The sequence below is a fragment of the Paramisgurnus dabryanus genome, chromosome 8, assembly GCF_030506205.2.
Source record: "Paramisgurnus dabryanus chromosome 8, PD_genome_1.1, whole genome shotgun sequence".
Classification (NCBI taxonomy): Eukaryota; Metazoa; Chordata; class Actinopteri; order Cypriniformes; family Cobitidae; genus Paramisgurnus; species Paramisgurnus dabryanus.
Genome location: NC_133344.1, coordinates 22,972,175 through 22,986,282, shown reverse-complemented (window position 1 = coordinate 22,986,282; position 14,108 = coordinate 22,972,175). Strand labels below are relative to the sequence as shown.

Genomic DNA, 14,108 nt, shown 5'->3' with positions numbered 1-14,108 from the left:
CTCTCTACCCTACTTCGCTTTATGATTGGCTTGTCTACACTCGTGCTGCATCATTCGCGCTTCAAGCGCCAAAGCTCAGCCTGAATGAGACGCGATGTGCATGATTATGCAGGCAGGCTATCGGTAAGTGTGTGAGGAAGAAAGCATTCTTATATTAACAGTTTTATGCACAAAATATGGGACAAGTTGTTACACATAACGATTCAGGGACATTGTTTTCCATGGCAATCCCATATTAAGGTGAAGACTTGCAAACTTGTAACAGTGTACTGTATGTAGTTTAAACAGACTGCTCATAAAATAATAAAGCACAAACAATAAAATAATTGCTAACTACAGTAGTAAGCTTTTTGGTTTGCGTTTTTTGTAATGGCTGTTAAATAAGTATAATGTGTTATACTGGAGTGCTGAAGTAGATTGGGAAGAAATCTGATGGTTCAGTATTTTACTTGCCCAGTCTGAATTTTCACTGACATCACAAAAAAGTAAAATATAAAATACAAATAAAATAGGCCTAATCTATATTTGTTGTTTCTGACATGTGTAACCCTAATAAATATTAAACCTAAGATTAAAGGTGCCATAGGATGTGTTGTCATAATATGTTAAATTGTTCTTTGACAATTACATAGACGGTATGTGACTTTATTAAGTGCAAAAATTATCCAGAAACGTTTTTACATGTCTATTTACAACCCTAGAATTTGTCATTTGAATGAAATGGTCTATTTTTGCCCTATTTGAAAGTGTCGTGAATAATAATGTTGAGCTCTGCTCTGAGGCTCATGCCAGAAGCTCACATTAGTAAACAGACCTTATATTTTGAGCCCTTATCAGACAAAAATACATTTTGAGTAACAACTAATCAGCTAAACGCTAGCATATGATATAGCATTTATTGGCATGTAGCGCTAACTCAGCAGTCACAACTCTGTTATTAGCATTTTAACAAATTTGTAATTAATGTGTAATTTAATGTTTTCAAAACATGCACATTGTGTAATGGCTTCCTTTGCTGCTCTATAAACCTAGACTACTAAGGAGACCATGGTGTCTGTGTGAACTGATTATTTTGTAGACATCTTTTGAAAATGAAACAATTGCGTGAGTTTGAGGAAGATAAAATTAATTAACTTTTTAAATAATTTTTTAAAAAAGGAAGTCAGAATTGTGTTAATATATGTACTTTTTGTAAAAAAAAAAAAAAAACAATACATAATTATGAAAGGTGCCCTTTATTTCACTTGAGCCCCTGCCCCTCAAAATGTCTGTGCACGTCCCTGCTCGGGGACCAAAAGGTAAACAGTGCCGCGAGACTTGAAGCACAAGAGAAGGTCCGTTGTTAGCTAGTACTGCAGCTAACTTGCAGTCTGCAGCTATCTGCTGCATATTACCTGATATGTGGAGACATTTACCGGGAGTGAGCCAACCTTTGAAACGAAAACTCACAGAAGAAAAGTGGGATGAGTTTAAGGAATAGTCTACCCTTTTGCCATATAAAACTATGTTATTACCTCAACTTAGACGAATAAATACATATCTATCTTTTTTCAATGCGTGCACTGTACAGCGCGTCGTGAATGTGTTAGCATTTAGCCTAGCCCCATTCATTCCTATGGTACCAAACAGGGAAGCCACCAAACACTTCCATGTTTTCCCTAATTAAAGACTGTTACATGAGGAGTTATACCAGTAAGTATGGTGCCACAAAATAAAACTTTTTTTTTGGTACCATAGGAATGAATGGGGCTAGGCTAAATGCTAACACATTCACAACGCGCTGTACAGTGCACGCATTGAAAAAAGATAGGTACGTATTAATTCGTCTAGGTTGAGGTAAGAACATAGTTTAATATGGCAAATCGGTAGACTATTCCTTTAAATAAAAAAGAAAGTTATGTGAAAATGGAGGTATGGAGATAATGGAGTTTCAAGTGGCTGGCTATAATATGATTCTGACGGTGTCGTGATGAGTTGTTTGGTGTGTCGCCAGTATGATTAAGATAAAAACAGAAACAAATCATTTATCGTCGGAAATAAAACAATGAAACTTAAGAAAATTTGTGACCATGAACACAGCAAATGAAAATCATGTATATGTGACAAAAAAGGCTGTTTATTATTCTGGCCGGTAAAAAATATGCTTGGCTGGTGGATTTTTTCATCTACCAGTCCCCGTGGCAGGTGAGCCAAAAAGTTAATTTCGGACCCTGCTCATACGTGCAGAGAGCTGGGCTCTGTCCGAAGTCAGAGCACTAGGTAGTAATCCTGTTTATGATATGCATTTCAAGGAGTTGTAGCTATAGAATAGAGTTTTTTCCCCCGCTTAGCAAGCCGACCGGACGTGATATGGGGGCGTGGCAGCATCGACGATCCCATTTTTTTATTCGAAGTTCAAGGATGTGACTTAATTTCGATCGATTTCGATTTAAAATCAAAATCGTGACACCCTTATTAAATAGTAGGTTGAATTGACTTACCAAACCAAGTTGTTTTAATTTCACGCTGCATGTTTTTTCTTACAGTGTGTATGATTTCACTTTAATAGGTTGGCCTGATTCGGTAGCAATATAACAAAAAATATATTTATAATTATCTGTAAGAAAATACATATCCACTTATCTTGTTTCTTACAATTTTACTATGGCTTTCTATACCATAAATCTTGAGAGAGAAAAAATATATTTAATACGTTACAAGCTCAGTCAAACCTGACAAAAACATCATTAGTAAGCATTGCAAGTTCAATTTAAACAGTTTAACATGTTGTAGCAATCTCTTCTGGAAGTCTAAAAGAGACACATGTGATGTATTTTCCCCATATGAGACACAAGAGTCCTTCACTAGTCTCATTGCTGTTTTGCAGAAACAAATGAAATACTAAAGAGATCAGATCTATTACAAGCAACACTAAAGCTTAAAAAAATAGTTGTTATCAAATTAATACTGATGTTGAATTGATTATAAAAGGGGAAGTTGTGGTAAGGTTTGAGTCCAAAGTAGTATTTGTCTTATTTAACACTTCAGGTAAAGGCACATTGAGATGAACAGCCACACCAACAGCTAGAATAAGAACAGCAGCCAATGTAGTCAAACCCCTCCTGATGATGATCTGAGAGGTTGAGAGCATCGCTGTACGTTCCTCCTTTTCCTCAACCATTACTAAACCATCATGTACCACAGTACTGTGTCCTTCATCCTTATCTTGAGAACTCACAGCCGTGTACTCATCTCCATTCTGGGAGAAGAAACATGAGATTTCAGAGCGTTTCAGAGATATTGTCTTAAGACAAAAGTTAAAAGATTTACCTCACTTTGCCTCACTGTAGCCCTGGCAGCAAATATAAGGTTGTTTGTCACATCTGGAGTTGTTGTGTCAGACACTTTACTCTGTCCGACTCGTTCCACTGCCTGAAAGGATAAGAATTATGTACAACACTTTACTATATTGGTTGTGTAGAGGCGATTATATGTAAGGAATCACTGACGAAGGGCCATTTAATTATTCAAAAATAATGCACACCCAAGGTGGTAATGCGGCACGATGTGAAGTGAATTATTTTCAAATAATTCAAAGGACCGGAGTCAATTATTCAGCTTATACCACGGTTCCCATAGAAATTGCTAAGACATTGCTCTGCTGGTCATATATTAAACAACACCAATGGTCCTATTCACGTTTTAAAATTTTCTTTGGTGTGTAAGTGCGTATTAGTACATGTTAACGATGTGCAAAAGATACAAACACAAAAGTAAACGATGACGCAAGTTATCGTCTCCAACGCAAATCTTTCTTGGACTACAACAAACACACGGATTGTAGGCAACCGTTTACTTTCTGGGATTGGTGATGTAGAAAAGACCGAGATTATCATAATTCCTCTCGCTTTAGACTTACAGCCTGTAAAGTAACTCCTGTTAGCATTGCATTGTGCGCAAATCTTTTAAATATGGTAAGGAGCATCACATTTCCGGCTGATGTCAGAGGTATTCAGACCGATCACAACGTACAGATTAGCTGGCCAATCAGGGACAAAGAGCTTTTAAAATCTGTGCGTTTTAGGAAGAGAGTGAAATCTGGAGCTACACAAATGTACAGTAGGTGCCATAATAATGTGTTTTTAACCATAAACCACACAAACACATTGTATTATACTAAATATTTTTTTTTTAGAAATTAAATAGGTGCTCTTTAAGTCATTTGGTATAAAAAAATAATGCACTCCCGTGGGACATTTCTCAACCAGTCAGAATAAAGCAGCCCCGTGGTATAAGATTAATAATGAAAAATACTGCTTCTTTTGAAATTCAGTGATTTTGGGGCTAAAATACTCCCTTAAAACTGACATAAACAAGTAAAATTGACAGAAAACTAAATGACAAGAAATATTACAGTGCTTCTTTGCAAGCGTCATAAGAAACTCGACCTACCTCTTCGGTCACTCTCTCCCAGTTAAGTTTAAAAATAACTGCAATGAAAAAGCTGGACTGTACACATACACAAATGAGCAGCCCCAGCCAAAAGCCTGTAAAAATTAGAAAAGATACTCCTGTCAGACAGCTGTTATCTCATAACAAAAATATATGCTGTATTTGTTGTTTCCAATACATTTATGCAACTCTACAGGGACCTGTGCCATTTCCATTCATGCTTCAAGCCAACGATATTAAGATTAAAGCAGATGGTTACACTGTGGCCAGAAGCTGACAAGGTCATAGGAGTTTAGACTGAATGACAATTTCTTTGAATTACTAATCACTGAATGCAAAGAAAGATAAAAAACAAACCAACAACGTCTAATTTTGCCGCAAACATGAGAGCAATGCCGAGTGGAAGTCCAATGCAGTAATACCCAAAGAAGTTAGCAGCAGCAGCAATCTTCTGCTGACCAGACCCCAGGAGAATACCCATACAGACACACTCGAAGAGAAAATAAAGCATTTTAAAATTAAGCAAACTGGTAAAACATAGCATAATTAAGCTAGACCAGAACCACACCATTAACCAACCTGGACCAGCACTAGCAGAGAGCACTACTTACAACAAGACCATCAAAAAACTGAAGTACACAGTAGACATTTAAGAGTTTGGAAACAAGCGCCACAATATGCCTACAAATAAAACACATGAATTAGTAAGAAATGTGTGAAGTATGTCTATATCTGATTAAACAAGATTTACCTGTCTGACGTAAATAAGAAACCAATCACTGATTTTGTCCCTACTAACACAAGACCTTGCAAAACAGCCAAGATCGCTGAAAAGAAGCAGGACAATTAAAAGACTACGTGTCTAGTACTATAAAAACAAACCTTATATCAGCTAATTCATATTCATGAGTCAAGCTAATAATGTTTATGATATGCCCCGCCCACCCCTGACTGGAAAAGAAGGGTTTGTAAACCTGTGCAGGTGAGCGAGACCTTGCAGGTTCGGATTGCACCAGCAGTATCTCCAGCTCCAAGCGCGTTACCTACACGAACACATGCAGCGCCTTGAATCCCCAACGAAAACTGCAATTCCAGAAGTGTAAACGTAGTAAATCAATTCTGTTCATTAATTCTTTTGGTGAAATTGTTTTGTATAGATGATAGATTATGTGTCCCGATTAAGTGTCTTTGGGAGCATTTTTATTTTCCTTGAGGAACTTTATAATTAGGAAAAAATTGGGGTTTAATTACCATGTAGTTTATAAAAGCCAGCATAATAACTGCATGTTGAGCTGCCAGATCCAACTCACTCAGCATTCCTGAAATAGATGAGCACAAATGAATGCGTTTGATAGCATTATAAGACTACATTAAAATGGCCTAAATCCTTCACATAAGCTTACAATAGACCTCAGCAGTTTCCTCTAGCAATCATGCATGAGAAATTAACCTAAAACTCCATCAAGACGACATTTGTTTAACTGCAGGACATTATTATTTGTCGGTACAGGAAGTAAAATGCATTAAACAAATAGATTAAAGTCAGAGTTTTGTATATCGATGTAAATGATGGTTTTCATCACCTGCTAAGAAACCCCCAACCTCATATATCCACCACTCAAAGCAGAACATCATTGTACTGGGAATGGCCAGTTTCATATATCCATCCCACTCCTGAAGTGATTCACATGACCAACCTATGATAGACAGAGAAAGAGATTGCAGATATAAAAATGTGCGCACACACACATCAAAAATGGGTCAATGACGTGACGTTAATTATTTTGTGTCCATATAGTTCAATTAAATGTAAAAGGGTTAAAATTTCCAAATAAATTTGCAGATTACTTGCATACATTCTCTTTTTTTGAGGACCAAGGACCTGTGTCAATTGGAGTAACTAGTATTTTTTTAAATGAAAATATATATTCAGAAGAAAAATGTGGATTAAAATATAATTTTTTTTTACATACATTTTTACATCATTGTCAAAGATTATTTTGAAAACAGAGCGGTTTTCAGCATATGTCAGGACAAATATTATGAAAAAACGCATACAATTTTACATTTCGAAACAACTAATAAATTATATTTTAAAATGTTTTTTTTTTTTTTTTGATGATTATACTTACAGTATATGCCATCAAGGTGGATAAGATATTTAATATTTCTCATTCTTTGGGGTAATTGGCGGTTACATCATTAAACATTTTCAGGTCCATTCAGTCTTAACTTTCATGAAATGGTGCAAATGTATTTTTTTTTTTCATAAAATCAACATAAATACACTATGGGCATTCCCAAATAACTGATGCATGCTTTTAAAACAAGGTTTTTTTTAAGACCCAAATACCACAGATCTCTAACGTTTAACATATAGATCTTATGCAGGGTGCCTAAAGAAGGGTCAACAGGGAAGGCCCATCGACAGCTACTTTCTGAGAAGCAGGCCGAGTAAGTCTACAGAAGTTCAGCAGCAGGACACACACCACAGTCTGCAAAACATCTACGCCCCTGCCCTAGACGAGGAACAACATGGTACAAGATGGCAACCTGAACCCAACCCATTACGACCAACATCAGAATAGAAGATTTAGGGGCGAAAGCCATTAGTCAAGTGGCCAAAATCCTGCAAGAAGACGATGTGGAAGGAGGCCAACACCGATCTCTGCAACATACTTGAAGGCATAGCCAAATAAAAAGTTGGAAAGGATGGGCAATCTTAACTATGCCTATGGGGTGGAACGATTTGGAGTGGTCAAAGACAAACAAGCTACTCGTTCAATCCCCACCAAGTCCAGAAGGCAGACAGAGATAGATTGCCTAGTCAAGGAGAGGAGACAGTTGAAGAAGCAATGGAGGAAGGCCATAGAGGAGGAGAAGGAGGGTATAAATCTGTTGCAGAAAGAGATTCAGGGCAGGCTTGTAACACTAAGGAGCGCTGAAAACCTTCTCAAGATGGACATTTGGTCGACAGTGAATAAGACCTGGGCTGAGGCTGCCGCCAGTCAGAGCCTACATGGATGACCTCACAACTCTCCCTACGACCAAGGTTTCACTGTACGGCTACTAAATAAGCTCCAGGAAAACATTGAGCGGGCTCGCATGAAGATTAAGCCAGCAAGTCCAAAAGTATCTACATCATCAAGGGCAAGCTGTCAGACCACCGCTTCCGCATTGGCGAGGAACCCATCCCAACTGTCTCCGAGAAGCCAGTGAAGAGCCTAGGTCGTTGGTATGATGCCTCCCTTAAAGAGCAAGTAGAGCAGCTTAGGAAGGAGGTAGCCAGTGGCCTGTAGAAAATCAACAGAACCCTGCTTCCGGGCAAGCTGAAGCTCTGGTGCATGCAGTATGGACTACTTCCACGTCTGCTGTGGCCACTAACCCTCTATGAAGTCCTGCTCTCAAAGGTTGAAAAGCTGGAGAGATTGGTCAGCTCATTTGTAAGGAAGTGGCTTGGCTTTCCCAGGTGCCTTAGCAGTATTGGACTTTATGGCAAAGGGATGCTACACCTGCCCATTACCAGTCTGGTTGAGGAGTACATGTGTGCCAAAGTCAGACTGGAGATGATGCTGCTGGATTCGAGCGATCCATTTGTAGCCCAAGCTTCCCCCATCTCAGCCACTGGAAGGAAGTGGACCCCGTTGGCTGCAACTGAACAGGCAAAGGCAGCACTCAAACACAAAGACATTGTGGGCCGAGTGCAGGAGGGGAGAAGTGGTCTTGGACTTGGGGCCAGTACACCAGTGTGGAACAAGGTCCACCATCTCAGAGATGCAAGATGGTGGTCCAGGAGGGACGTCAGGAGGAGGAAGCAAGAACGTGTGCCCAAGCTGTGGCACAGGCAAAGCAAGGGCAGTGGATGGCATGGGAAGGAGTGGAGAAGAGGAAGATCTCATGGAAAGAGCTGTGGGAGATGGAGGCATTCAGGGCAAGCTTTACCATCAGGGCTGCCTATGATGTCCTGCCTTCTTCCACAAACCTAAGCCAATGGTATGCTGAGGACCCCGCATGCCCTCTATGCTCAAGTCTAGCACATCTTAGTGGGATGCAAGATCAGTCTCACCCAAGGCCGTTACACCTGGTGGCACAACCAGATGCTGAAGTGTCTTGCTGCAGTGTTGGAAAGTCGACTGACAAGTGTGAATGCCCTTCCTCCCCCATCATCCCAGTGGCAGCCAACACCATTTCTTGGGGAGGGTGAGGGTCAAGCCAACCTCACAGTCATAAGATCAGACTCTGGTCAGCTGGGCAGAGCACGGGACTGGAAGCTGTTGCCAGACTTGAACAAGAAACTCTGCTTCCCAGCTGAAATTGCAGCCACCAACCTGCGACCAGACCTTGTTTTATGGTGTGCTTCGCTCAAGCTTGTCAACATCATTGAGCTCACCGTTCCCTGGGAGGGTGCAGTGGAGGAGGCCTATGAACGGAAAAGGCTAGGGTACGCTGAACTTGCATTTGATGCGCAACAGCAAGGCTGGAATGTGAAGGTACGCCCAGTGGAAGTAGGTTGCAGAGGGTTCCTAGCCACCTCTTCATTCAGTCAAAGACCTCTCTGCGGCTGCAGAAAAGGAAAGCCAGTGGCTGAATAGAAAAGACTCCGCCTGGGTCTTCAAGAGAAGGAGGGCGCCCATTACTCAATTGACCATCCCACAGAGTCTCAACGATGCCTCAGGTAAGTATTAAGAGATATCAACAATTGTCTGGTGTTGCTGGGTAATTGCGGTAGATAGTTTGCCACCGTTTGCCACTGAACCTGCATTAACAACGACAGTGGGGCATCTGGCCTTAGTCAAACGGGTTGGCGCACATGGTCAGGTAGCGGTGAGATTTGGGCGTTTTCTTGTTATATTGTTTATTGCGGTAAATAGTATGCCATACAGAACAGTTCGCCACTGAACCTGCATTAACGACGACAGTAGGGCTTCGGGCCTTAGTCAAACGTGTTGGCGTGTATGGTCGGGTTGTGGTGAGATTGTGGTGTTAGAGATTGAGGTTAGGTCATTTCAAGGGTTTATGCACTGAGTTACGTGAAAGAAGCAACCTCATGAGATGGAAGGGCTTGAGGAGTAGTGTGGCAGTCCTATACAACATCAAGTCCTATACATCAAATTAGGTTTTTATAAGGGGACAAATTTGTTCCCAAAACTTAAGAGTTCATATTAGTACAGTACCCTGGAGTTACATAATGGTGCCAAAGAGTGATTGATTGATTCCATTAGGCATGCTCCCTCTATTTACTCTTTTAAATCTCGGTTGAAAACTCATTTATTCACTCTTGGTTTTAATACTCTGTAGTCTGCTTTTTGTATCTCTGTTTTATTTTTAATGAATGCTTTTTGTTTTGTCTGGTATTTATATATTTGTATTGGTTTTATATTGTGTTTTTATCCCTTGTAAAGCACTTCGGTTGTGTCTTAAATGTGCTCTATAAATAAATGATTGATTGATTGATTGAGGACATTAAGGCTTAATATAATTTAAACAAATAAGTTACAAAGAAATTCACCCCCCTTACAGTTGTCATGAAGAGCAAAATTAGCTATATAGACCAAAAACTGTTTTTGTACCAGGTTGTAAACTAAATATTTATTTCTGCTGTAAAGTTGGCCATTTTAACATATGGGATTGACTCCATTTAGGAGCCAGTCTCAAACCGCCAGTCCCTGAATTGCAGTTTATGCCACTTCCATATTGGCTTCACGATAGAGACAGGAGGTTGTCCCTTGAATCAAACGCATTATGTTGCGTTTACAAAATGTGTTATGCACATCAATTGCTTTATTAGTATTATAGCTGCAGATCTTGCATGTATGTATTCTGGTTTATTGGTTTGTTGCTCACCTCCCCACGTGTTAATGTGCAACTTCTTCCAGCGAATATACACATAGAGGAGACCACAAATATAGATCTGGGAGAGGCTGTTAGCAGCAGCAGAGCCACTAAAACCCAGAGAAGAAAAGAGAAAAGCGTCGCAAATGTAATGCCGGACTGGTACTGAACTTTTAAAGATGAACCATGACCAGTACCCTGGTAATCTAAAAACATACAGTGAATAAATGACCAGGATGAAAGTTCCTTATACATACTATAATCCAAGGTCCAACCAGTTAAGAAGGATGTAGTTTGTCCCAACATTGGCAATATTGGCCACAATGGCTGCATACATCTGAGGCAAGATCACACCCTGCATGTCCAAAACTGACATAAGTATCATTTGGGTTAACAGTCACGAATTTGGCATTGTATTGCATAGATCATCATAATCTTTACATTAAGAAGATTGTTGCTAGTAAAGATGAGCCATACAGCAATATTTATGGGAATCTTGTCCGATGTGGTTATCGATCAAAAAACTGTATACCTGATTTTGGAGATAAGCGACTTGCAGCAGATATAAAAACATAGCCTGTGTAAAGTAACAGGAAAGAGATTTATCAGAAGTTGATTATTGTGAAATATTGCTTGAGACATGTGTTTATCTTAGTTATCATTATTCGTCTTTGACCAGTAATTAATCATATATCATGTTATATAAAGTAAATAATATAATTTTGCACACAAGAGGAAATGATGCAATTTATTATGACTCACAGGAACAGCTGGCAGGTAAAAAAACACATAGAGTTGAGCTATCCTATAAGGAAAAACATTTGTTACAACAAAATAAACCAACAGGTGCCCAAAACAAATTTAAGGGAGGATCTTGTGAATTACAACACAACAGAATAAATCTTTACTGTAATTTCATTTTCTTCTGTATGACATCTACTGTGAATCAAGTGTGAAGTGTGTCTGTCTGGACACGTTAAAATGCCTCATTTACCTGGAAAGTAGCAACTCTGTCTATCAATTTATAAAATAAAGATGTTTGCTAGAGATGTTATTTTATTCCTACAGGGAAATGTCTATTCCTGAGACAGATCTGTGCACTCATAAAAACTATGAAAGTGGAAACATGAATGATCTATTATATTCATTTACAACATTTGAAAAGTAGCATAGCTGAAAAACTAGAGAAACCAGGAACCACTAATACACTATTTCTTTTCACATCCTTGTTAATTTTAGTCTCTTGGCAAATTTATGTCTGTCTTTATTTTTGAGCTATGAAATTTGTATCTAGGTTAGCAATTCTATCTCTAGTTGAATAAGCAGTGAATGAGTCACCTGGCCACCTCTGGGTCCTGACCCAGCAGAAGAAGAATGGGACGGGTGTTGATGAGTAAAGCCCAACAGGGCAGACAGAAAAGCAGGAGAATCAAGACGCTTCTCTGAAGGATGACACCAACACGCAACATGTTCTTCCCACCAAAGGTCTGATAAAAACATGGGCTCAGATGTATTATTTAAATCATACACACACACACACACACACACACACACACACACACACACACACACACACTTTTATGGTCACTTATGCTGCGTACACACCAAACGCAAAACATTGGGTTCCTCTTTGTGAATCTCCCGCACAATTTTTGAATGGGTTTTGTTTCACAATCCTTTCCAGGGTACGGTTATCCCTATTGCTTCTACACTTTTTTCTACCACATCTTTTCCTTCCCTTCGCCTCTCTATTAATGTGCTTGGTGTTCACAGAGCTCTGTGAACAGCCAGCCTCTTTTGCAATTACCTTTTGTGTCTTGCACTCCCTGTGCAAGGTGCAATGGTCGTCCTTTGGACAACTGTCAAGTCAGCAGTCTTCCCCATGATTGTGTAGCCTACAGAACTAGACTGAGAGACCATTTAAATGCCTTTTCAGGTGTTTTGAGTTAATTAGCTGTTTAGTGTGTGGCACCAGGTGTCTTCAATATTGAACCTTTTCACAATATTCTAATTTTCTGAGATACTGAATTTGGGATTTTCCTTTGATGTCAGTTATAATCATCAAAATTTAAAGAAATAAACATTTGAAATATATCAGTCTGTGTGTAACGAATGAATATAATATACAAGTTTCACTTTTTGAATGGAAAAGTAAAATAAATCAACTTTTTGATGATATTCTAATTATATGAACAGCACCTGTATATGTTACTAAAGGTTAACTTATAACAAAATATATTTTCAAATTCAAAAATATATTTAATTAAGCTTTACTTACTATAAAATGTATTTAGCATATATCTAAAACAATTCGCATTTGGTGTGTACACCCCATAAGAAATAAAGTATTTGATAGTATTTGATCCAAAGTCATCTATTTTAAAAATATTTTTATTAATATTCTGTGTTCTAAAATCCTGTATTGGCACAGTTTAAATGTTTTTCCATGCATACAGTATTTTTTTTACCTGAGATATCAGAGTATTAGCTGCTAATGCCAGGCCTCCTCCTGTAGCCGCTGTTGTGATGTTTATTGTCTGAAATATGAATAACAAACCCCACAGCTATGCTCTGAACGACTTCAAAACCACTGTGATACGTCAAAGCATTCAGAGCTGAACTTTTATGGTCTGAACATTATAACATTAAGCTAATTTATGCATTTTATTCATGGATGCTTTGGCTTTCTTTATGCAAATAGGGGAAGAATAAAAGACTAAAACACAAACTCACAGCTGAAGCCATCCCATAACCAGCCAGCACAGTGTTTCCCAGACGACCACAAAACATTGTTATTACAAATGGCAGAAGAAAAGTCAGAATGCGGGACGTGACCTGTAATGACACACTGAAGTGTTTACAATATACTAAATATAAATACAAATAAGCCCCCTTTTCTACAGTTTGCTTTCCAATCTTAATCTTATCTAATTAAATGTATTAATTAAAACATGCCTAATCATTGTATATTCAGTTTCAAATGTGTGAGAAAAAGAAAGTTCATACCAATGGTCCAGTCATGCACAGGATGTGGTAAAGCTCCTCTCTATATAGCAGAGGGATGCAACGCTTTATGGATTTACAGCAAAACAGTCTGGAAGAGGATGCCATTGACGCAGCTTCAGTCCTGGGACTTGAAACGTCCATTATGTCCTTAGACCTGATCTGAAGTGACTCCTCAACTGCAGCTGTGCTTCTCTCGGGTCACTGTGGCAAAGTTTCACCATCTTAAAAGCTTACTGATTAGATGAAGTCTGCAATGCTCAGTTTAAATTCTGCAACTACTGTAAAACCAAAAACAATAAGAGAGACCACTACTCACTGTCAGAAAACTGTACCCTTAAAGGTTCAATTTTTTAGCTTTGTGAGTAAACAACACCTTGAAAAGCTGTACCTTTTGGGGTACAATATTACACCCTAAAGACATATTGTGCACCAGTTAAATTGTAGGGGTACAAAACAGTTAACTGTACCTTTAAAGGTACAGCAAGGTACCCAAAACGGTACAACGTTGTATTATGTCTTAGGTCACCATCACCAGACCTTTTGTTTTAGAAGTTTTAATGTCCATCCATATTTATTTTTCAATCTATTTAATTAAGATACAAAATACAGAAAATATGTAAAAAAATAAATATATTTTCAGGACTAAATGTTAGGCATCGTCTGTATTTTGTGTGACCTCTCTTGGCACTAAACACATCTTGATCGTTTTTGTTCAGAATGAAGTACTGTAAAAAGACACATTTCTTTAAAATGAGAAATTAGGATTTAAATCAAATCAAATTAAAATCAAATCAAATCACTTTTATTGTCACATCATCATAGCACATGTGCCTTGGTGA

At 38.6% G+C, this 14,108-nt stretch overlaps 1 protein-coding gene across 1 annotated transcript; it reads right to left on the bottom strand.

Moving 5' to 3' along the window:
- Positions 1-1,853: 1,853 nt before the first annotated feature.
- Positions 1,854-13,514, bottom strand: LOC135771017 (multidrug and toxin extrusion protein 1-like). Its single transcript, XM_065281034.1, has 17 exons — positions 13,270-13,514; positions 12,997-13,098; positions 12,732-12,800; positions 11,602-11,750; positions 11,026-11,068; positions 10,796-10,840; positions 10,521-10,618; positions 10,276-10,373; positions 6,015-6,128; positions 5,683-5,750; positions 5,406-5,514; positions 5,183-5,258; positions 5,043-5,112; positions 4,789-4,921; positions 4,432-4,526; positions 3,310-3,411; positions 1,854-3,238 (listed from the first exon to the last, which is right to left on the bottom strand). Exons 1-17 carry the CDS (start codon positions 13,408-13,410, stop codon positions 2,936-2,938), a joined length of 1,815 nt encoding a protein of 604 aa, XP_065137106.1. The 5' UTR covers positions 13,411-13,514; the 3' UTR covers positions 1,854-2,935.
- Between the last annotated feature and the right edge of the window lie 594 nt (positions 13,515-14,108).